We start from the raw sequence: 17338 nt of genomic DNA, 5'->3' as shown, positions 1-17338 counted from the left end.
GGATCATGTGACCCTGGATGAAAGTCATGCTTTCAGTAGAAATAAATCTCTTCTCAGCGCAGCCCTCCTGTGGAGATTAGACACTTCTGTTCCATGGGCCTGTCCAGGAAAACATCAGAAAAGACAACAGAGAGATGATGTGCAAGAAAGCGTAAGGTAGTGACATTAGGCTAGGTCTAGAGAGAGAAGGGATTGAGAGACTGAGATTACAGATAATACCTAACACTTTTTTTTTGCCCTTATTATGTGCCAAATTCTTTACATATATTAATTTATATACCAAGTAATTTACATATAATAACTTATTCTGTCCTCACAGATACCCATAATGTAGATAGCTCGCTAAAATCCCTGTTTCACATAAAAAGGTAACTAAGACAGAGGAAAACTAGATTTTTTATTTCAGGCTACCCAGATGGTAAGGGGCAGAGCCAGGATTTCACACAGGAACTCTTAATTCAGCCTCCTGTGTTTTCTTCAGTTATGGAGTGGGCTGCAAGTAATTTGTTACTAATCATAGTTAAAATAATGAGTCTGTCAAGGATTTACATTTTAATGCTATCTCGGAAATCTCTCCCACTGAATTGCATTTTTAAAAATTAATGTCAGTGTATTAAATACATTAAAGAGGAAGTAAGAATCGAACTTAGCAATACTGGTTATCCATGTCTCCAAACATATGTCAATTAATCTGCTGCAGTGGTTCTCAGACTTCACTGGGCAGGAGAATCACCTGGGATACTCTTTAAAATGTAGGTCACTCGACTCTGGCCACAGAGATTCTGATACATGAAGTCTATTTTTAGAGTCCTAGAATTGATATTTTTAACAAAATCCTAAATGTTTTCTCCCCCCCATAACCTTCTGCATTTTGACCATTTTTATAAAATTGGCCCTTGGAGGATGTTGCTGACCACAACTGCACCAAGACAGTATTAATTTCTCCATATATTAGACACAAAAAACTTTCCTATAAGCTCATTCCAAGGCAGACCACATAGTATGCAATTATCTATTTGCTTCTCTATTTCTTTATCTATCTATCTATCTATCTATCTATCTATCTCTCAGTTCTGGAAGGCTCTTGAAGCCAATTCTTATATATACATGACTACTATATTTCTAAAATCTTCCACACAATTTACATATAGTTGGAGCCCACAATGGGATTGTGGTTTAATGAATGATTATAGAAATGAGCAAATAAAAATAACATGGTTTGGATCATGCATAACATTATCAGATGGCTGAATTCAGTATGCAGAAATGCTACATTTAGTTAAATATTTGAAGGCAGTACATTTTTTAAAAAAGATATTAACACATGAAGAATGTTATGAGCTTCCTAGAAAGCAGTTTAATATATGCAGACATAAGCACGTATTAAACATAGCACCAGAAATGGTAGATGATGCCTGGGCCTTTGTCTTACTAGCAAGATGGTTAGCAGCATGAGACTAATATTGTGTTTTATGTCCACTTTGCACCATCCTTGCTGATTAATCATAAAAGCAGGCACATCTATCAAACAAAAGCCACGTACCAGTGACTTGTTGACACCTTAATGCTGCTACTTTATATACCTCCCCAAGATTTGGTTGACTTTTAATTCTGTTTAGCCTAGTATTCTGTGCGCAGCAATTTGAGCTGGCTTCGATGAGTGGTTTTGAGCTTTCCTTGTTTTCTTCCTGCATCTTTTGTCAGCTGACTAGTCATCTTGAGGTCGGTTGCTCCAGGATGGTCTTACTCACAACTTTGAAAGTTGGCTGGCACCTGACTGGGGTTGTTCTTATGATGGAAGTAGGATTTCAAAAGGGTTAACAGAGTGTTCAGAGTCTGTTGTGTTAGATTAATTATTAAAATGACCTCAGTTATCTATTTATACATATTTACCACCTTTAAAATGTGAATTTGTAGCTCCTTCCATCAAGAAGTAGAATCTGTTTCCCAGTCCCTTGAATGCGCGCTGACTCTTTGAATTGTGTTGGAAAACAGAAAGAATAAATGTGCTGGTTCCATGTCTAAAGATTAAGAGGCCTGTCATACTTCTCCTGACTCTCTTTGAAATTGGAACCACCATGTGAAAAGATATGGGTTCGCCTGCTGGATGATGAACAGGCCCTGCCAAGATCAGCCACGCATGACCCAAATTGACAGAACCACTCAACTAATCTGTAGATTTCCAAGCAACAAAAAAATGCTAATTATTTTAAGATATTGGGTTGTGAGTGGTATGTTATACAGTGAGAACTGACTAATATTCCTTTTGCAGCCTTGGTTAGAATAGACACAATGTCACTTACACCTCAATTTATGGGCCAAAGCAAATAAAGCCCACCAGGATTAAAGTGTGGTACAATTAATTCCAGCTCTTAATGGGAGGAGCTACAAGGTCATATTGCAAAGAATTTGTATACAGGGAGGCATAAAAAATTGGAGACATTTTAAAAATCAATCTACAATAGCTTGAAACATTTCCCTCCTTCCCTTCCCTTCCTTCTTTCTCTTTCTTTCTCTCTCTCCTTCTTTCCTTTCTTTTCTTTTCTTTTTTCTCTCTTCCCTCCCTTCCTCCCTCCCTCCCTCCCTCCCTCCCTCCCTCCCTCCCTCCCTCCTTCCTTCCTTCCTTCCTTCCTTCCTTCCTTCCTTCCTTCCTTCCTTCCTTCCTTCCTTCCTTCCTTCCTTCCTTCCTTCTGCCTCTATGTGTGTGTTTAAAAGAGGGAGAGTGAGAGACTTCTCTTTGCAGTTTATACAAATAGCTTTTGTATGCAGTGTTTCAAAACAATGGTCAATTTCTTAAATTGAGCTAATTATATTCATTTAAAGACAGTTGCCTACTGAAGTATTTCTTCTTAGGAACACCAAGCCTCAGTGCATATATACTTTTTTGACCACATCTTTTACACAGAAGGAAAATGAAGTAAACTTGATTACAGTGTTCTGAAACAACACTGGTGATGTCAGTTCTAAGCTTGCAGTGGCGCTATGTTTCTTGAAATTTTGTCTTGGTCTGTGACTGACACGGTTCCCTTTACATTAGATAATATAGTGAGGGTTTGAGTTTTGAAGCAGTATTTTATTTGGAACACTCAGTGGTGGTAAGAATTAGAGATGTGCCTCCTGCCTCTCTGGGCACTAGTATTAATTGTATTATCTTTGGCATTATGGAGGAATTTCACTGGGTAATGGGATAGGTAGTAATTCTTATGGGTATATTTATAACAATTATGTACTTTTAGTATTTTTAATGAACAGATTATTTTCTTATGTATTTTTAATATTTCTAATAGCTATTTTGTCCCAAAAAGGCTATCTTCATTTTAGTTTTTCCAGTTTCTAAATATACACATGTGCATATGCACACATGCACCCATATCTTAGTTTTTTGTTCTGATGTTCTTATTTATATTTGTGAATCATGGATTTTGGCAAAGACCAGAAAGTACTAAATTTAAAGCAACTATAAGTATGCTCTATGAAAGGACAGATAACTTATTAGGAAATGAAAATGATAAGCCATGCTTCACAGACATATCAGAGCAACAATATGTGTGGGAGCCGAGTTTTCATCAGAAGTGCAGTATTATGCTGTAATGCCAGAGCACCACTATCACTACACCATTAGTTACTTACTGAGAAACTATGCCAAGCCATATGAACTGAGATTGGTGGATGGATGGGTTCGGAAAATCAAAGATATTTTACAAAATAATGTATGTTTGACAAAGTCAATAGGTATTTACTACCAGGGGTCTCTATTTAGAATATTTAGTGAAACAGGTGTTAGCTGAAACAAGTTCCTAGACTCATTTGTTTAATTTTGTTATTGTTTCTTTGAGGAATAGAGTGTGGTGATACAGTAACCACCTTACATTTGCAGGTGGAGAGTGTATCATTTAGGACCTTATAATGGTTGCCTTTTGTATTCCATATAAAGAGAGCACTATAATTGAAGAATCCTGCCAAGGCCTGTCTCAATGACATTTTAATTTTATTTCCATGCTGTTGTCCATTCTCAGCAGTATGAGTATACATGTCACAGATTTCTTTCCATGTCCACAAGTATTATAGAGACTGCTAAGGCACTGGACAATTGCTTTGCTATTCTGGACTTACATGCTTGCTGACTTGGAATGCTAAACGTCTGTAGATTTCCTTAGAAGAGGAGATGTTTCATGATGCAGTCTTCACCAATTACTCTCTGGTCAGGAAATGTGGATCAGTAAACACCTTGGACTTTCACATTAATGTGATTTTTTTTTTTTTTTTTTTTTTTTTTGCACAGGTCTTGATCTACTACTGATTCATTCCACTCAATTTAACAAATCATCTTATATGATGAATGATGTTTAAGATAACATAAGTTGGTACAGTGCTTTACTATAATGTATCATTGTTTATTAACTTATTTTATTTTTCACATAGTGCTCCAATGTATATGGGCATGCCCTGCCATTCTCATTGCTTTTTAAGTTAGTGAATGGGTCAGTGACTCACTCAAGGCTAGAACCTCCTCTGTAACCTTTAAAAGGTAACAGAAACTAATTCAATTAATTCAAAAACCTTTATCTGATCACTCAGCTAATGTGGAGAGACTGGATAAGCACTAAGAAAATGAAAATAAGTGAAGAATTCTTGCCCTGGAGTAACTCAAAGATTATTATTGAAAATATACGTGTGAAAAAATATATATAACATTAACAATGATAGGAAATAAAAATAAAGTGATGTGAACAAATACATGGGGGATACAAAACAAAGAGGAATTCAGTGCCTGGGGCCTTAAAGGAAAGCTGATACTCTTTAAGCTCAGTTAGTTACTGACAATGAAAATATTCTCAGGAGTGGAGGAGAGGGAGTGAGAGAATGGATGGTCATTCACGACACATAAAACAATGTGGGTAAAGGCACAGCAATGTGAGTCCCAGCATATCCAGGGTACAGGGAAACTTTCAGAGCAAAAGTGAGAAGGGCCAGACCTAGGCAGATAGGTGAAAGGACAGGATCATAAGAAGGAGGTTATTTAAACCAGTATTGTTTGTTTCTGTGTGTATGCATTTATATATACTTAATTAGAATTGAATGGCTTATGAAATGGAGTAGTGATCACTAAAGAGGACACCTGGGAGGCTACTCTGCCTCTGATTATTCTGATCAGTTCACTTCTACACTAATATCCCCTCTGAAGAGAACAAAACTTTTCAGGAAACCAATCACACTCACCTTAAAAAAAATTGGTTTGTTTTGATTCATTCTTGACTTTTAGAAGTCTAATTCCAACTTCAAGTGGTATACCAAAATGTTTCTTCAAATCAATTCAATATTTTCCCCAATGCAAAATTTGTACTAGTGAGTACAAATTTATCCTTCATAGTACATTTTAAAAATAGTTTAAAGATTAGCATTTTAAGTAGCTGCCCAGCAGGTATCTTTGGGTGATGTCTTGGTTAGCTTTGGCTGCTATAAAAAAAAATCAGCCTGAGTGATTTATAAACAGCGGTAATTTATTGCTTACAGTTCTAGAGGCTGGAAAGTCCAAGATCAAGGTGTCAGCAATGCAGTCGAGTGAGGGCCTTCTTCAAAGATGATGCCTCTGTGTGTTCTCACGTGGCAGGGGAGGAAAGGGAGCTCTCTCAAGCCTCTTTTATAAGGGCACTAAATCCCATTCATGAGGGTGGGACCCTCATAAATTATTAACTTCTCAAAAGCCCCACCTCCTAATACCATCCAATTGGGTGTTAGGTTCCAGTTTATAAATTTTGGGGGGACACCAACATTCAGACCATAGCAATTGGAAACACAGCAGTCATAGGGAAGAGGAACAGGCTTCACTGGCAGTGGGGGAAATGTGATAATTGAGTTTGTATGCCTAATATAATGTGTGTAGGAAGCCTGTAGGTTTAAGGGGTTGCTATTTTTAGAAAGACAGATCTGGAGACAACATTTTCTTTTTTTTTTTTTTTTAATACAAAGTAAACTATGATTTTTATTGTGAAATTTTCATAGATGGAAAATTGAATATTTATTCTGTCCATTTCATTTTACAATTATCTTACCACTTATTTTTGTACCATGTATTTCAATTGCCTGTTTAGTGAAAAATAAAAATTTAAAAACCTATTAATTTTTGGCTTGTGTTTAGCTTAAATTTTATCATTAAATTAAGGAGCCCACAACAAAATATGTTGCCAGCAGCCATATCCCAAGCCCCTGTGTGAAGAATGTTTTGGCTGCTATTTCAACCTAAGGAAACAACCTTTGACCTCAGTCACCTTAAAATGCCAGTGTGGGCAGATTTTTTATTCCTCACAATTAAAAAACAAAAAAAGACCCCTAGGATCTTGAAGGTCCTATTTCAGAAAATCTTCACACATGCAAAATGTCACCAAAATAAATACATTTCCCTCAATTATCATTACCACCCAGTATTCATGTTTTAATTTTTAGGGATATAATTTCTAAAATTAGAGAAATCAAATTTCCTGCTTCCTATTTTAATGCTTAAACCCTCCTCCAACACCAAGTTAAGCAACTGTGGAGGATAAAATAGTTGAATCTGACTGAAAGCATGGAAGAAAAACATTAGCACACATTAGTCTGATCATTTGCCAATTAGGAAAGGTGCTGCTTTCTACCTCTACCACAGATGCATTTGTGAAATGTTGATTAATGAAGCCATTTCAAATGGTTTTAGAGAAGGATCACAGATAATGGGCTAGATAGCATATATTCTAACTTGTTTTCCATATAGTTTGAGCTCCCTGAACCACTGAAGTTGGTTAAATCCCTACACAGCACAGAAGCCTCTCTAGGTCATGTTATTGGGCATATTATCTAGAAAGCAAATACTGGATGCTGCTCTAAGATAGGTCTAGAATACCTTAGTTTGCATTGTGCACACACAAATGGCTGTGTTGAATATAATGCAAGGCTCTATTTCCCTTTAACCATAAGAATTAAAACAATACTTATCACCATACTGTTTGATATTACTTCCAATAAGTACAATATTTATTAAACATATCTTCAGTTGTTTTGTTACATAGTGTGCAACAAATTACAATATTCTGCAGCCACAAATTATATGCAGAGTATGAAGAAACTATTAATCAGATAGTGTAATCTTTCCATTTATAACTCTACAAGGAAGAACTAGCAAATCAGATCTTACATATAACATCTCACTAAACTTTATGCATGGAAAGTGACAGACACTGCTTGTGCTGTTTGATACAAAATGGCTGAACTTCATCTTCAGAAGACTAAACCTGACATCTAAATATGCCAATATAAACATCAAAACAAAATATATTCTAACCAACCACGGGAAACAGTCTGGTATCAGGAAAGCAACAAGGATTACACACATTATTTTATAAACCAGCACACAAAGGTTTAAAACAGTTCTGAAAATGAAGTTAGCTGTCTTGAGTCAAGGGAATAAAAAAAAAAGTCAGTATTGACCATTTACAATCTCTGACCTTTGTGGAGACGGTAAGAATCTGTTGTAGTGCAGCTACATACAGTACAATTCAGGCAATTTTGTTTTTTCACTTGGGTTCAGATTGCAAATTCATTGCTGTGAGAAAAGGACGGAGGCAGATTTTAGCAGCAACCTCCACCTGACTGCTTGACTGGAGTGCTCTGAATTTTAACATTGGACTTCTCAGCACCACCAGCTGTTGCTCCGGGACCCATTCGCTTTTTAATCTCAGCTGCCATCGTCATGAAAGACTGTTCTACATTCATTGCATTCTTAGCACTGGTTTCCAAAAACGGAATTCCAAGGGAATCAGCAAATTCCTTTGCTGTTGTGTAGTCTACTACTTTCTTTGTGGTCAGATCACATTTGTTCCCTACCAACAATTTGTTGACATTTTCACTGGCATAACGATCTATTTCCTGCAGCCACTGTTTAACACTATTGAAGGACTCCTGATCTGTCACATCATACACAACTATGATGCCATGGGCTCCTCTGTAATAACTGGAGGTGATTGTTCAAAATCTTTCCTGGCCTGCTGTGTCCCATATTTGAAGCTTGATTGTTTTCCCGTCTAACTCTATAGTTCTTATTTTGAAATCCACACCAATTGTGCTGATGTAGCTTTCTGTATATGTATCATCTGCAAACCTAAGAAGAAGGCAAGACTTTCCAACCCCAGAGTCGCCAATCAGAAGTAACTTGAATAAATAATCATATTCGGGATTCATGCTGGACATGTCACTGCAGCTGTCGCCGCCGCCACCACCGCCCTTGCTGCCGCAGCCGCCCGAGACAACATTTTCTAAACTGATTTGATGGACTAAAGGAGGAAGTAGGAAGGAGAGGGCAAACTACTGTAAGAGTGAAAGAGACCACGAGGACCTGATTTAGGGAAATTACAGTGCCTAAGCGAGGCGTGTCTAAATTCAGGAGACAGTGCTGTGGTACAACCAACAGGATTTAATGACTGATTATTTGATATTTAATATTGATTATTGATTAGTTGTGTTGGGGGAGGATAGTAAAAGAGAAGATGAGTTTCAGGGCAAATCCAAGAATTCTGATGATGGAAACTAGGTATCTGGTGATGTAAACCATGACTGAGGATTCAGGAAACAATGCTAACTTGGACAGTGAAGGGGAGAAGAACTAAACTGATGTGGACATACTCCTATTAGGTTTCTTTAGGGGAATTAAATAAATTATCTAGTGTTAGTGGTAAATTTGGGGAAACTGGATGTGGATTCAGCCTCTAATGGCTAAAATTGGTATTTTGTAATAAAGTCACTTGTGCAAATTTCATTCTAGAAATTTTCAATAAAATTCCACAAAAATAAAATATAAATGAGAGATTATTAAAAATGCCCATTTACATTATTAAAGTAATAATCTGTTATGTGAGGAAAGGCATGGCTAAATCATTAAAGCTAACCTACTGTATTAACTACTATATTGGAAACATTTATTTAAAGATTAGCTAAATAAAAATGTATAAATATAGTTACAGAAAAAGAAGCTGATAGTGATCAAGTCATTCAGCAATAATTGATACAGCCTCAAATGATTGTTTTCTGACTTTTTGTACACTGATAAAGCAGTTCATCATTATCTAGAGCCTTGATGTGATGGGTTGAAAGAGGACTAGATGAATAGATTATATCGAAGTTGGTTGTTTTGTCATTTCCTCTGAGAATCTTAACTGGCATTTTCATGAGTTTTCTCAAGCACTGCCAGTTATAGAGAGTTTACGCTTTTGCAAAGCTACAAATTATATTTTACAGTTTCTGAAGTTATTCCTTCTTCTTTATACTCAGACAAAATTTGCCTTTCTACCGCCAAGAACTATCATCCCTTTTCAGATTCCCAGAGCATATCAAGCCACAGACGGCTCTATGTCTATATAATGACTACTTATTATAGTCTTCACACGTAAACTTCTCTAGATGCATCATTCACCTTTCAAAAGAATTCAGTTTAAAAAATATTAAACTTTTTGTGCATGCACCAATTTTTAACCTGCTTTATTACTTTTGTTGTACTATGCTGGTCGTCATATATATTTTTTTTGCTATGAGGTTATTTGAAATTCCCAGAGCATGGTCCTTTGATAGACATTGTGGGGCAACAGTGTAATACAGAATTAATAGCAGGGACTTTAGCATCAGCTGACCTACATTTGAATCCTGACTACAAAATGAGGATAGTAATATTAACATCATAAAATTAGTTGTGTGGGCTAAATGACATATTTTATATTAAGAGTATAGCGCCATACTTGATACAGAAGAATGATGTAACTGAGAATAATGAGGATAAAGATGTCAAAATCATATAAAACTATTTTTTTCTTATTATTCTTCTGGTTGGACTACAATTTCATAATCAGTCAGAGATTAATGATCCCTTCAGGGTTTTCTACAAAGTGAATTGCTTTTAAATTTTAAATTTGTAAGTTCACTATCTTACACTTATGAATTTGGGTTTTTTTTTTTAAATTTAAATCTTAAGTCTTTCAATGTAGCAATAATAAATTTATTCAACTTGTTTTTTTTAAGTATTGGTATTCATGCTCCCTTTTAGCTGGATGCCCTAAGTATGATCTGAGTGTTAAAATTTGTTCTTCCTCTGCTGGAAGTTATCTGCATACTGTTAAATGTGCCTTCTATGCCTTCACTCATGAAAAAGAAAAATTGTTTTGAAAGAGTCCTATAATTCAGCTCTAGACTTCTCATCAAATTGACATTGGACCTTCAATAGCAGGTGAAAGAACCATGTTTAAGTGTTCTGTGACATTAGAGAATAACACAGCCCAGAAATGCCTGAGGAAACACAAAAAAGAGTATTCAAACAATCTTTTTTGCCTGAAGTTCATTGAAGTTTTGTTTTCTCTGTTTTACTTGTTTTATTTATCTCCACCTCTTAAGGATTCCTACCTCATTCCCATAGTCTCCCCACTCAGCCCAGGACTCTTTTTACAGTGCCATAGTAACACCATTTTTATTTTGCACTTTGGAAGTGATGAGATCATTTCACAAGTTAAATCAATAAATAAGCTAAAATACTGTGATTTCTAAAAATGCTTCACTTGTGGAGGAAGTGACTTGATATATATATATATATATATATATCCTCTTCCATGTTATATTATGGTGTAATTTTCTGGTTACTCTACTGTTGGAGTTTAGGTATATTGTAATGCTGAAGGCAGAACTGAAAGATTAAACCAGGCAGCTCTTAAAAAGCAGATTTACACCCTTAGGAAAGTTAGAAAGACCCTTTTTAGACTTAACCACGATATATATATATATGTACACACACACACACACATATACACACACACACACGAGAGACATGAAGTGTTTCACAACATGCATCTATATTATAATAATTCTGTGTCCATTGCAGGAAGACCTGAACACTTAACCACAGAAAGACTTTGTTGTACATTGCCCCTTGGTCATTCTTCTATTAGATTTAATAATTTATTTTTTTGCCTTCTAGAATATTTTTCTTCCTTCAAAGAAGATATTTGATCTGGTGTGGTGGCAGCTCACACCTGTCATTCCAAAACTTTGCAAGGTCAAGGCAGAATTGCTCAAGACCATAAGTTTTAGAATAGCCTGGGCAGAATAGTGAGACAGTCTCTATGAAAAAAAAACCAAACAAGCAGCAGCAACAACAACAACAAAAACAATGTAAAACTTAGCCAAGTTTGGTAGCTTGTGCCTACGGTCCCAGCTACTGAGAAAGCTGACTTAGGCAGGAGGATTGCTTGAGCTCAGGAGTTCAAGAATGTAGTAGTAAACTATGATCATGCCCCTGTATCAGACTGGGTGACACAGCAAGACCCTATCACGAAAATAAATACATGAATGCATAAATAAGTGTATAGGTAAGAAGAAAGAAAAAATATTTACATATTTTATTCAGTCAAGAATTTTGTGTTCATTGTTTCTAGAAGAAACTATGGTGCATAGGGCAGAGAAAAAATGCATTACGTTTGACCAGTTTCTTTCTAAAATTATTTACTATCATTGTAACCACCAATGACACATTTTTATGACACAAAATTCATGAGAAGATGTTAAGGTTGAACATCGTTCCTGCAGATTTAGTAAAGCCTGGTAATTTTCTGATGCTTAATAGCATTTGTAGCCATTCTACTTAAGACCACTTTAAAAACATCAAATAATTTTGTTTAAGTGCCAAAACAAATGCTTGGAGGATCAAGAACTAATCTCCTCTTCCATGTTATGTTATGGTGTAATTTTCTGGTTACTCTACTATTAGAGTTTTGGTATATTGTAATGCTGAAGGCAGAACTGAAAGATTAGACCAGGCAGCTCTTAAAAGGCAGATTTAAACCCTTAGGAAAGTTAGAAAGACCCTTTTTAGACTTAGCCACAAGATCTATAGGTACTGTTTTTGGAAGAAACTTTAGAGATCATTTGTTCTCATGGTTTACAAAGTTCTAGTATTAGCTAACTTTTAAAACTATTAATCGGAGGCAGAGTTTCCTATATATAAACTCAATAAAAACCAACTATTATTATTGAAGTTTTAACTTTTCATCTTGGTTGGTTTAGTTAGTAAAAATAAGAATGTGAAACCACTCTTAACATATTTCAGCCAGACATTTTACTTCTTAGAGTGGGGAAAAAATACCTGCATTATTTATATCATAGCATTGTCATAAACATTAGAAGTAATAATTAATGTGAAAGAGTTTTTATAAATTATAAAATGCATTTTCAGCTAAGATAATATCACTACAGGAAAAGATAAACACTCAATGTAGTACCTGACAAAACAAAGTTATGAATGAGGGGTTAGACAAGAAGTACTCTAACAATGGAGAGACAGAAATATTCTATGTCTTTTATCCAGTGACCCTTTTCTGCCTATTCATAGTGTCCCAAAAGATTGGAGTATATTACATTTAAGGAACTTGACATAACACTGATTATGTCCATAGGTCATCAGAGATGACAAATAAGATTGTGGAAGTTTGAGAGCAGTTTCACAGAAAATTTTCTTCATCAATGGATATATACCCAAAGAATTATAAATCATTCTGTAAAGACACAGGCACATGTATGTTTATTGCAGCAGTATTTACAATAGCAAAGACTTGGAAGCAACCCAAATGCCCATCAATGATAGACTGGATAAAGAAAATATGGCACATATACACCATGAAATACCATGCAACCATAAACAAGAATGAGTTAACATCTATTGCAGGGACATAGATGAAGTTGGAAACCATCATTTTCAGCAAACTAACACAGGAACAGAAAACCAAACACCTCATGTTGTCACTCATAAGTGGGAGTTGAACAATGAGAACACGTGAACACAGGGAGGGGTATATCACACACCGGGGCCTGTCGTAGGATGGAGGGCAAGGGGAGGGAGAGCATTAGGACAAATACCTAATGCATGTGGGGCTTAAAACCTAGATGATGAGTTGACAGGTGCAGCAAACCACCATGACACATATATACCTATGTAACAAATCTGTACGTTCTGCACATATATCCCAGAACTTAAAGTATAATTAAAAAATATAGCTTTCTTAGTATTCAGAAAGAGTTTTATGATAAATTTATGATTTCTGCCATTTGTAAGAGATAATAGCAGTGGCATTTGTGCCCTATGTTTCCTATCCATGTTATAAATAATCTAACTTCCTTTTGCTTTCTCCTCTCACGTCTTTGACTGTGGGTCCTTGGTGTTAGGACTCACACCATTTCATAGAACAACTGAAATTCTACAGTCCCAAAAGCTTTATTTGAGGATGGAACTACATGTTCACACTTCTCATTATGCAATATGTTTTGGTCTTCTGGGTCTTATTGCTTTAAATTCTGGCCAGTCTTCTAACTTAACAGGATCATTTATTTCTTATACTACTATACTCAGAAAATAACATCAGATGTGAAAGTTTCATGGAAGCTCATTTATCTTAGGAATTTGCATACTTACTAATATAGTGTTTTAATTGTCTCTTCTGTTTCTCTGGAGCATTCTGTCCATACATTCAAGTGTTCTTTATAGGGGACAGAAAGATCATACTGGACCATACCTAAAAGGACCTAAAATTCCTCCTCTGTACCTTGATCTGCTGATTTCAAACATCGTTTGGCTGCTTAGGGAATAATTGTGCCTAAAAGTCAAGGGATAAGAGGTGAAGTGATCAACTTCACAGGTTCCCCGTGGCTTGATGAGAAAACCAGTGTGACCTAATGGGGACATGGTTGGCTCCCAATATCAGGTTTTTCTATCCTTGTGCAAAGTCAAGGGCTACTAAGACATCCAGAAGCATTCCGCTACCCATATCAGTAATTGTAATTATACCAAAGAGGAGATGATAACCACAGCAGCTCCATGTATAAATCCTGCTTTTTAACTTCAATAGCTCCTGTACATACTGACCGTAAGTCTATCTTTGGAATCAGCAGTAAAGAGCAGTTTTGCTTTATGGAATAAGCAAAATGATTTGAATAGGTATAAAATTCTTTATGATGCATGGATTAATGAAAGTGTAAAATCACTGTAATAATATATAAGACATTACTATGGCTAAAAGATAAAAAATTCTATCTCAAATTTAAAAGCTCTAAAACTGCAAATTCATCAAAAATGTACAAACAACAAAAATGTATAAATTTATAGACTATTATGAAATACCTTCACATCTCAATATTTATCTTGTTTCTGCTTTATTCTCATGTTTTCAGCCTGCTTCTCAACAAAGTAGATATCTGAGACTCTAATTCATGTTTTGCCTTTTTAGATCCAGACTATTCTTTTATTGCTTTCCTGGGCATAAAGTTGACTTTATCTCACAGATTTGAAAGGTGCTTTTCAGAGCTAGGGTTGGTAAGTTGCCGTACATTCTAGACTGGAGACAGGTTTGTGTATGTATGATATCAGGGAAATGATAACTGGGTGAGTCCCTGGAATCAGTAGACTAAGCCAGACCTTGCCCCGTACTTCATTTATTAGATGGAGTGTAGGTGTCAAGGGGGTAATAATGCTTTAGTTATCTGGGTAATAATGTTAACCCTATATCCAATGGTCCTGAAATATCTAGGTATTCCCATGTGCCTGTATATGGTCACCAGAGTAAATGCCCAAGAGTAAATGCCTTTGTGGAAGGTCTGGAGAAGTCATTAATCTGTACACTTCACAGACTATTGAAAGATTTTTCCTTCTGAAAATTCAGCCATCTCTTAGTCGATGATGTTTTGGGTTTGAAACCTAAAAAAAAAGTTAAGATCGTTCACTGGGGTAACCACTCTCGGCCTCTTCCTTGTCTATTCGTGTCTTCTGCTGCTGGTAAAACTGAAGAGTACTCTTGTCAACTGCCAAACTATTTTGCCCAAGGAATGTCATGTTTTATTAAGCATCTCCATAACTTTCTCTAGGTTAGATTCCATTGGCTTCCAACCCAAATTTGGTGGTCCATATGATAGTTGTGACTCTCTGGGTTTTCATGGTTAAGTGGCATCACCTTCATTTTACTATACTGGCATCTTATCATCCCTGTTGCTATCACAGAGATGAGTTTTGCAGCAACCTACATCATTGTCTTTCCTGGCATACAGAGGGGAACCTCCACTAAACTCTTCAAGTATGCCAGGGTCCCTCTCACTCCATTTCTTATGGTCTTGGTAAATAGTATATAGTCTGGCCTTTACCCTAGAACCTAAGCTATTAGAAATAGTTTATCCATTTCACCCTACCCACTTTCCCAAGCCTTTGATTTCCTTCCTTCTCTAACTGACACAAAAAGTGTAACATTTCAACTTTACTCTGCCTGGGCTGTTGTATTTTCTATGCTTCTTAAAGCCATTCTGTTAGTGAGTATGTATTACTTACTGGGGGCCTTTCCAGGATGTTAAATCTTAAATCTAGGAGAGGTGTTCCCAATTTAATATATGCTTCCTTATTTAAATTTATGTTTCAGCCTCCTTGATCAAGCCCCCTCATAATACACAGTGTACTCCTCTGGTATAAGAACATGCCAGGGCACACTTAGCTCTTTTATTCAGTTCAGTGTGTCCCCTGCTGGAGTATGCTGTGACTTTGGTCCGTCATGCCTACCTTTCTTTTGCTGTTGGATTATTTAGAGCAATCCAGTTACACATGCAACACCCCCCTGCCCCCACCAAACTCCCCTGGCTAGGACTAACTGTATAAGAAGACACTGGTCTGAGTGCAATGGTTCACACCTGCAATCCCAGAGCCAGCCTGTGCAACATAGTTAGACTTCATCTCTACAAAAAAAATAAAAATAAAAAAATAGCCGAGCATGGTGGCATGCACCTGTGGTCCCAGCTACTCAGGAGGGTGAGGCAGGATGATGACTTGAGCCCAGGAGATTGAGGCTACAGTGAGCCATGATGGCACCACTGTACTCTAGACTGGGTGACAGAGTGACCAAGACTCTGTCTCTAAAATTAAAAATTGAAAAGAAAAAAAAAAAAAGACACTGGCCCTGTGGTTTCAGAGCCCTGGAGCAGTAGTTAGGATAAAATGAGACTTGATCCTGATTTCTTAAATTCATCTTAATGCTGGTCAACATCTTGATTTTATTACTCTAATTATAGTACTAGAGGTGGCAGTGGGTCCTGATGGGACACAAGATGTCTTGTGGGAGGCCTCTGCATTGTCTTCCAGAAAAGTAGGAATGCTAGCTTTTTGAAAAGAAAAGTGCACCATTTCTGCATGTTCAGAAGTATTCAGAAGAATCTGCAAAATCCAACTCTTTAAGGTCACCTACCCACGTATTCCCATCGTATGTATCTGGGTCCCAAGTGTTTCCAACCAAACCCCTGAATGCAGTATACCAACTTGTTCTGGTTGAATTTTAGTGTCATTTAAGTTCAGCCATGAAATTACGGCCTGATCTTGGTCTTTTCTTTCTTTGCCCATGCAATACAGGAGATGAGAGCTTCTTTAAATCCAACCAAAGAAGTCCTCTGGCTGTTAGTTACTTGGTTATTCATTATCTTTCTGTAGACCATTAATATTGCTTAGCAAGAGTCATCCAAATTCATTATATCTACCATTTCCTCCATACATCTCAAATATCTGAGACACTGAGTACACCAGTGTGACCTCTTTCTTCAGTATACCAGTTCAATACATCAAGTCACCATTCATAAAAATTGTAACAATTTATCTTCCACTTTGTTGCATGAGCTGTCTGTGCTTCATCTACTCCCAGTGGTGCCTTTGATTGCCAGAGTAGGGATTAATCTACAGTGAAATCCTATTGTTTTTGCCTGTTTTCTCTGGCAACAAGTTGAATTAGTATTGAGGTTGTGTTCTTCAGAACACATGTTCTTCAGAGGCACATGCTGAGATGGACTTTGGGGTGCCAGGTATTTTTAAAGAATGATAACTATGAAAAGAGAGACAGCCAAATTGATAACAGGAAAAAATTAAGCTACGAGTCAGGTTCTTACATCTCTTTCCATTTGGCAAGGATTTTTTTGAGCAAATATTGCTGAGAAGAGTTATCCCATGTTGGGTCAAATGGCTTGGCATTTATATCCCACCTTGCCTGGTCATCGGACACTTTCCTTATCAGGGAAGTGTCAAGTAACTCTTAGCAGCTAGAGAGGGCTCTGAAGGAGCTGAAAGGCTGGAGGCTGCTTGCTGACCTTGCAATTATGCTGTTTGCTACTCTTTGAGGGGATTCCAGAGGATGGTTCATTTCTATGTTTCTCACAGCAGCTTGTCTCTTCCTCAAAGTTATAAGTTCCTGAAATGTAGAGACAGTGACTTCCTCTTCCTTAAGTGTGAATGCTGGCCTAAAGCTTTTAAATAATGTTGAATGGA

General features: G+C 36.6%; 1 protein-coding gene across 1 annotated transcript; it reads right to left on the bottom strand.

Annotated features, from left to right (window-relative positions):
• Positions 1–5963: 5963 nt before the first annotated feature.
• Positions 5964–8265, bottom strand: LOC126962309 (ras-related protein Rab-1A-like). The gene is given in 1 exon segment (XM_050803156.1): positions 5964–8265. A coding segment is annotated over 1 exon segment (618 nt). The 5' UTR covers positions 8221–8265; the 3' UTR covers positions 5964–7602.
• Between the last annotated feature and the right edge of the window lie 9073 nt (positions 8266–17338).

The sequence above is a fragment of the Macaca thibetana genome, chromosome 9 (genome assembly GCF_024542745.1).
Source record: "Macaca thibetana thibetana isolate TM-01 chromosome 9, ASM2454274v1, whole genome shotgun sequence".
In the NCBI taxonomy this organism is placed as follows: Eukaryota; Metazoa; Chordata; class Mammalia; order Primates; family Cercopithecidae; genus Macaca; species Macaca thibetana.
Note: the sequence above shows the minus strand (reverse complement) of the source record. Positions and strands in the feature narration are given on the sequence as shown.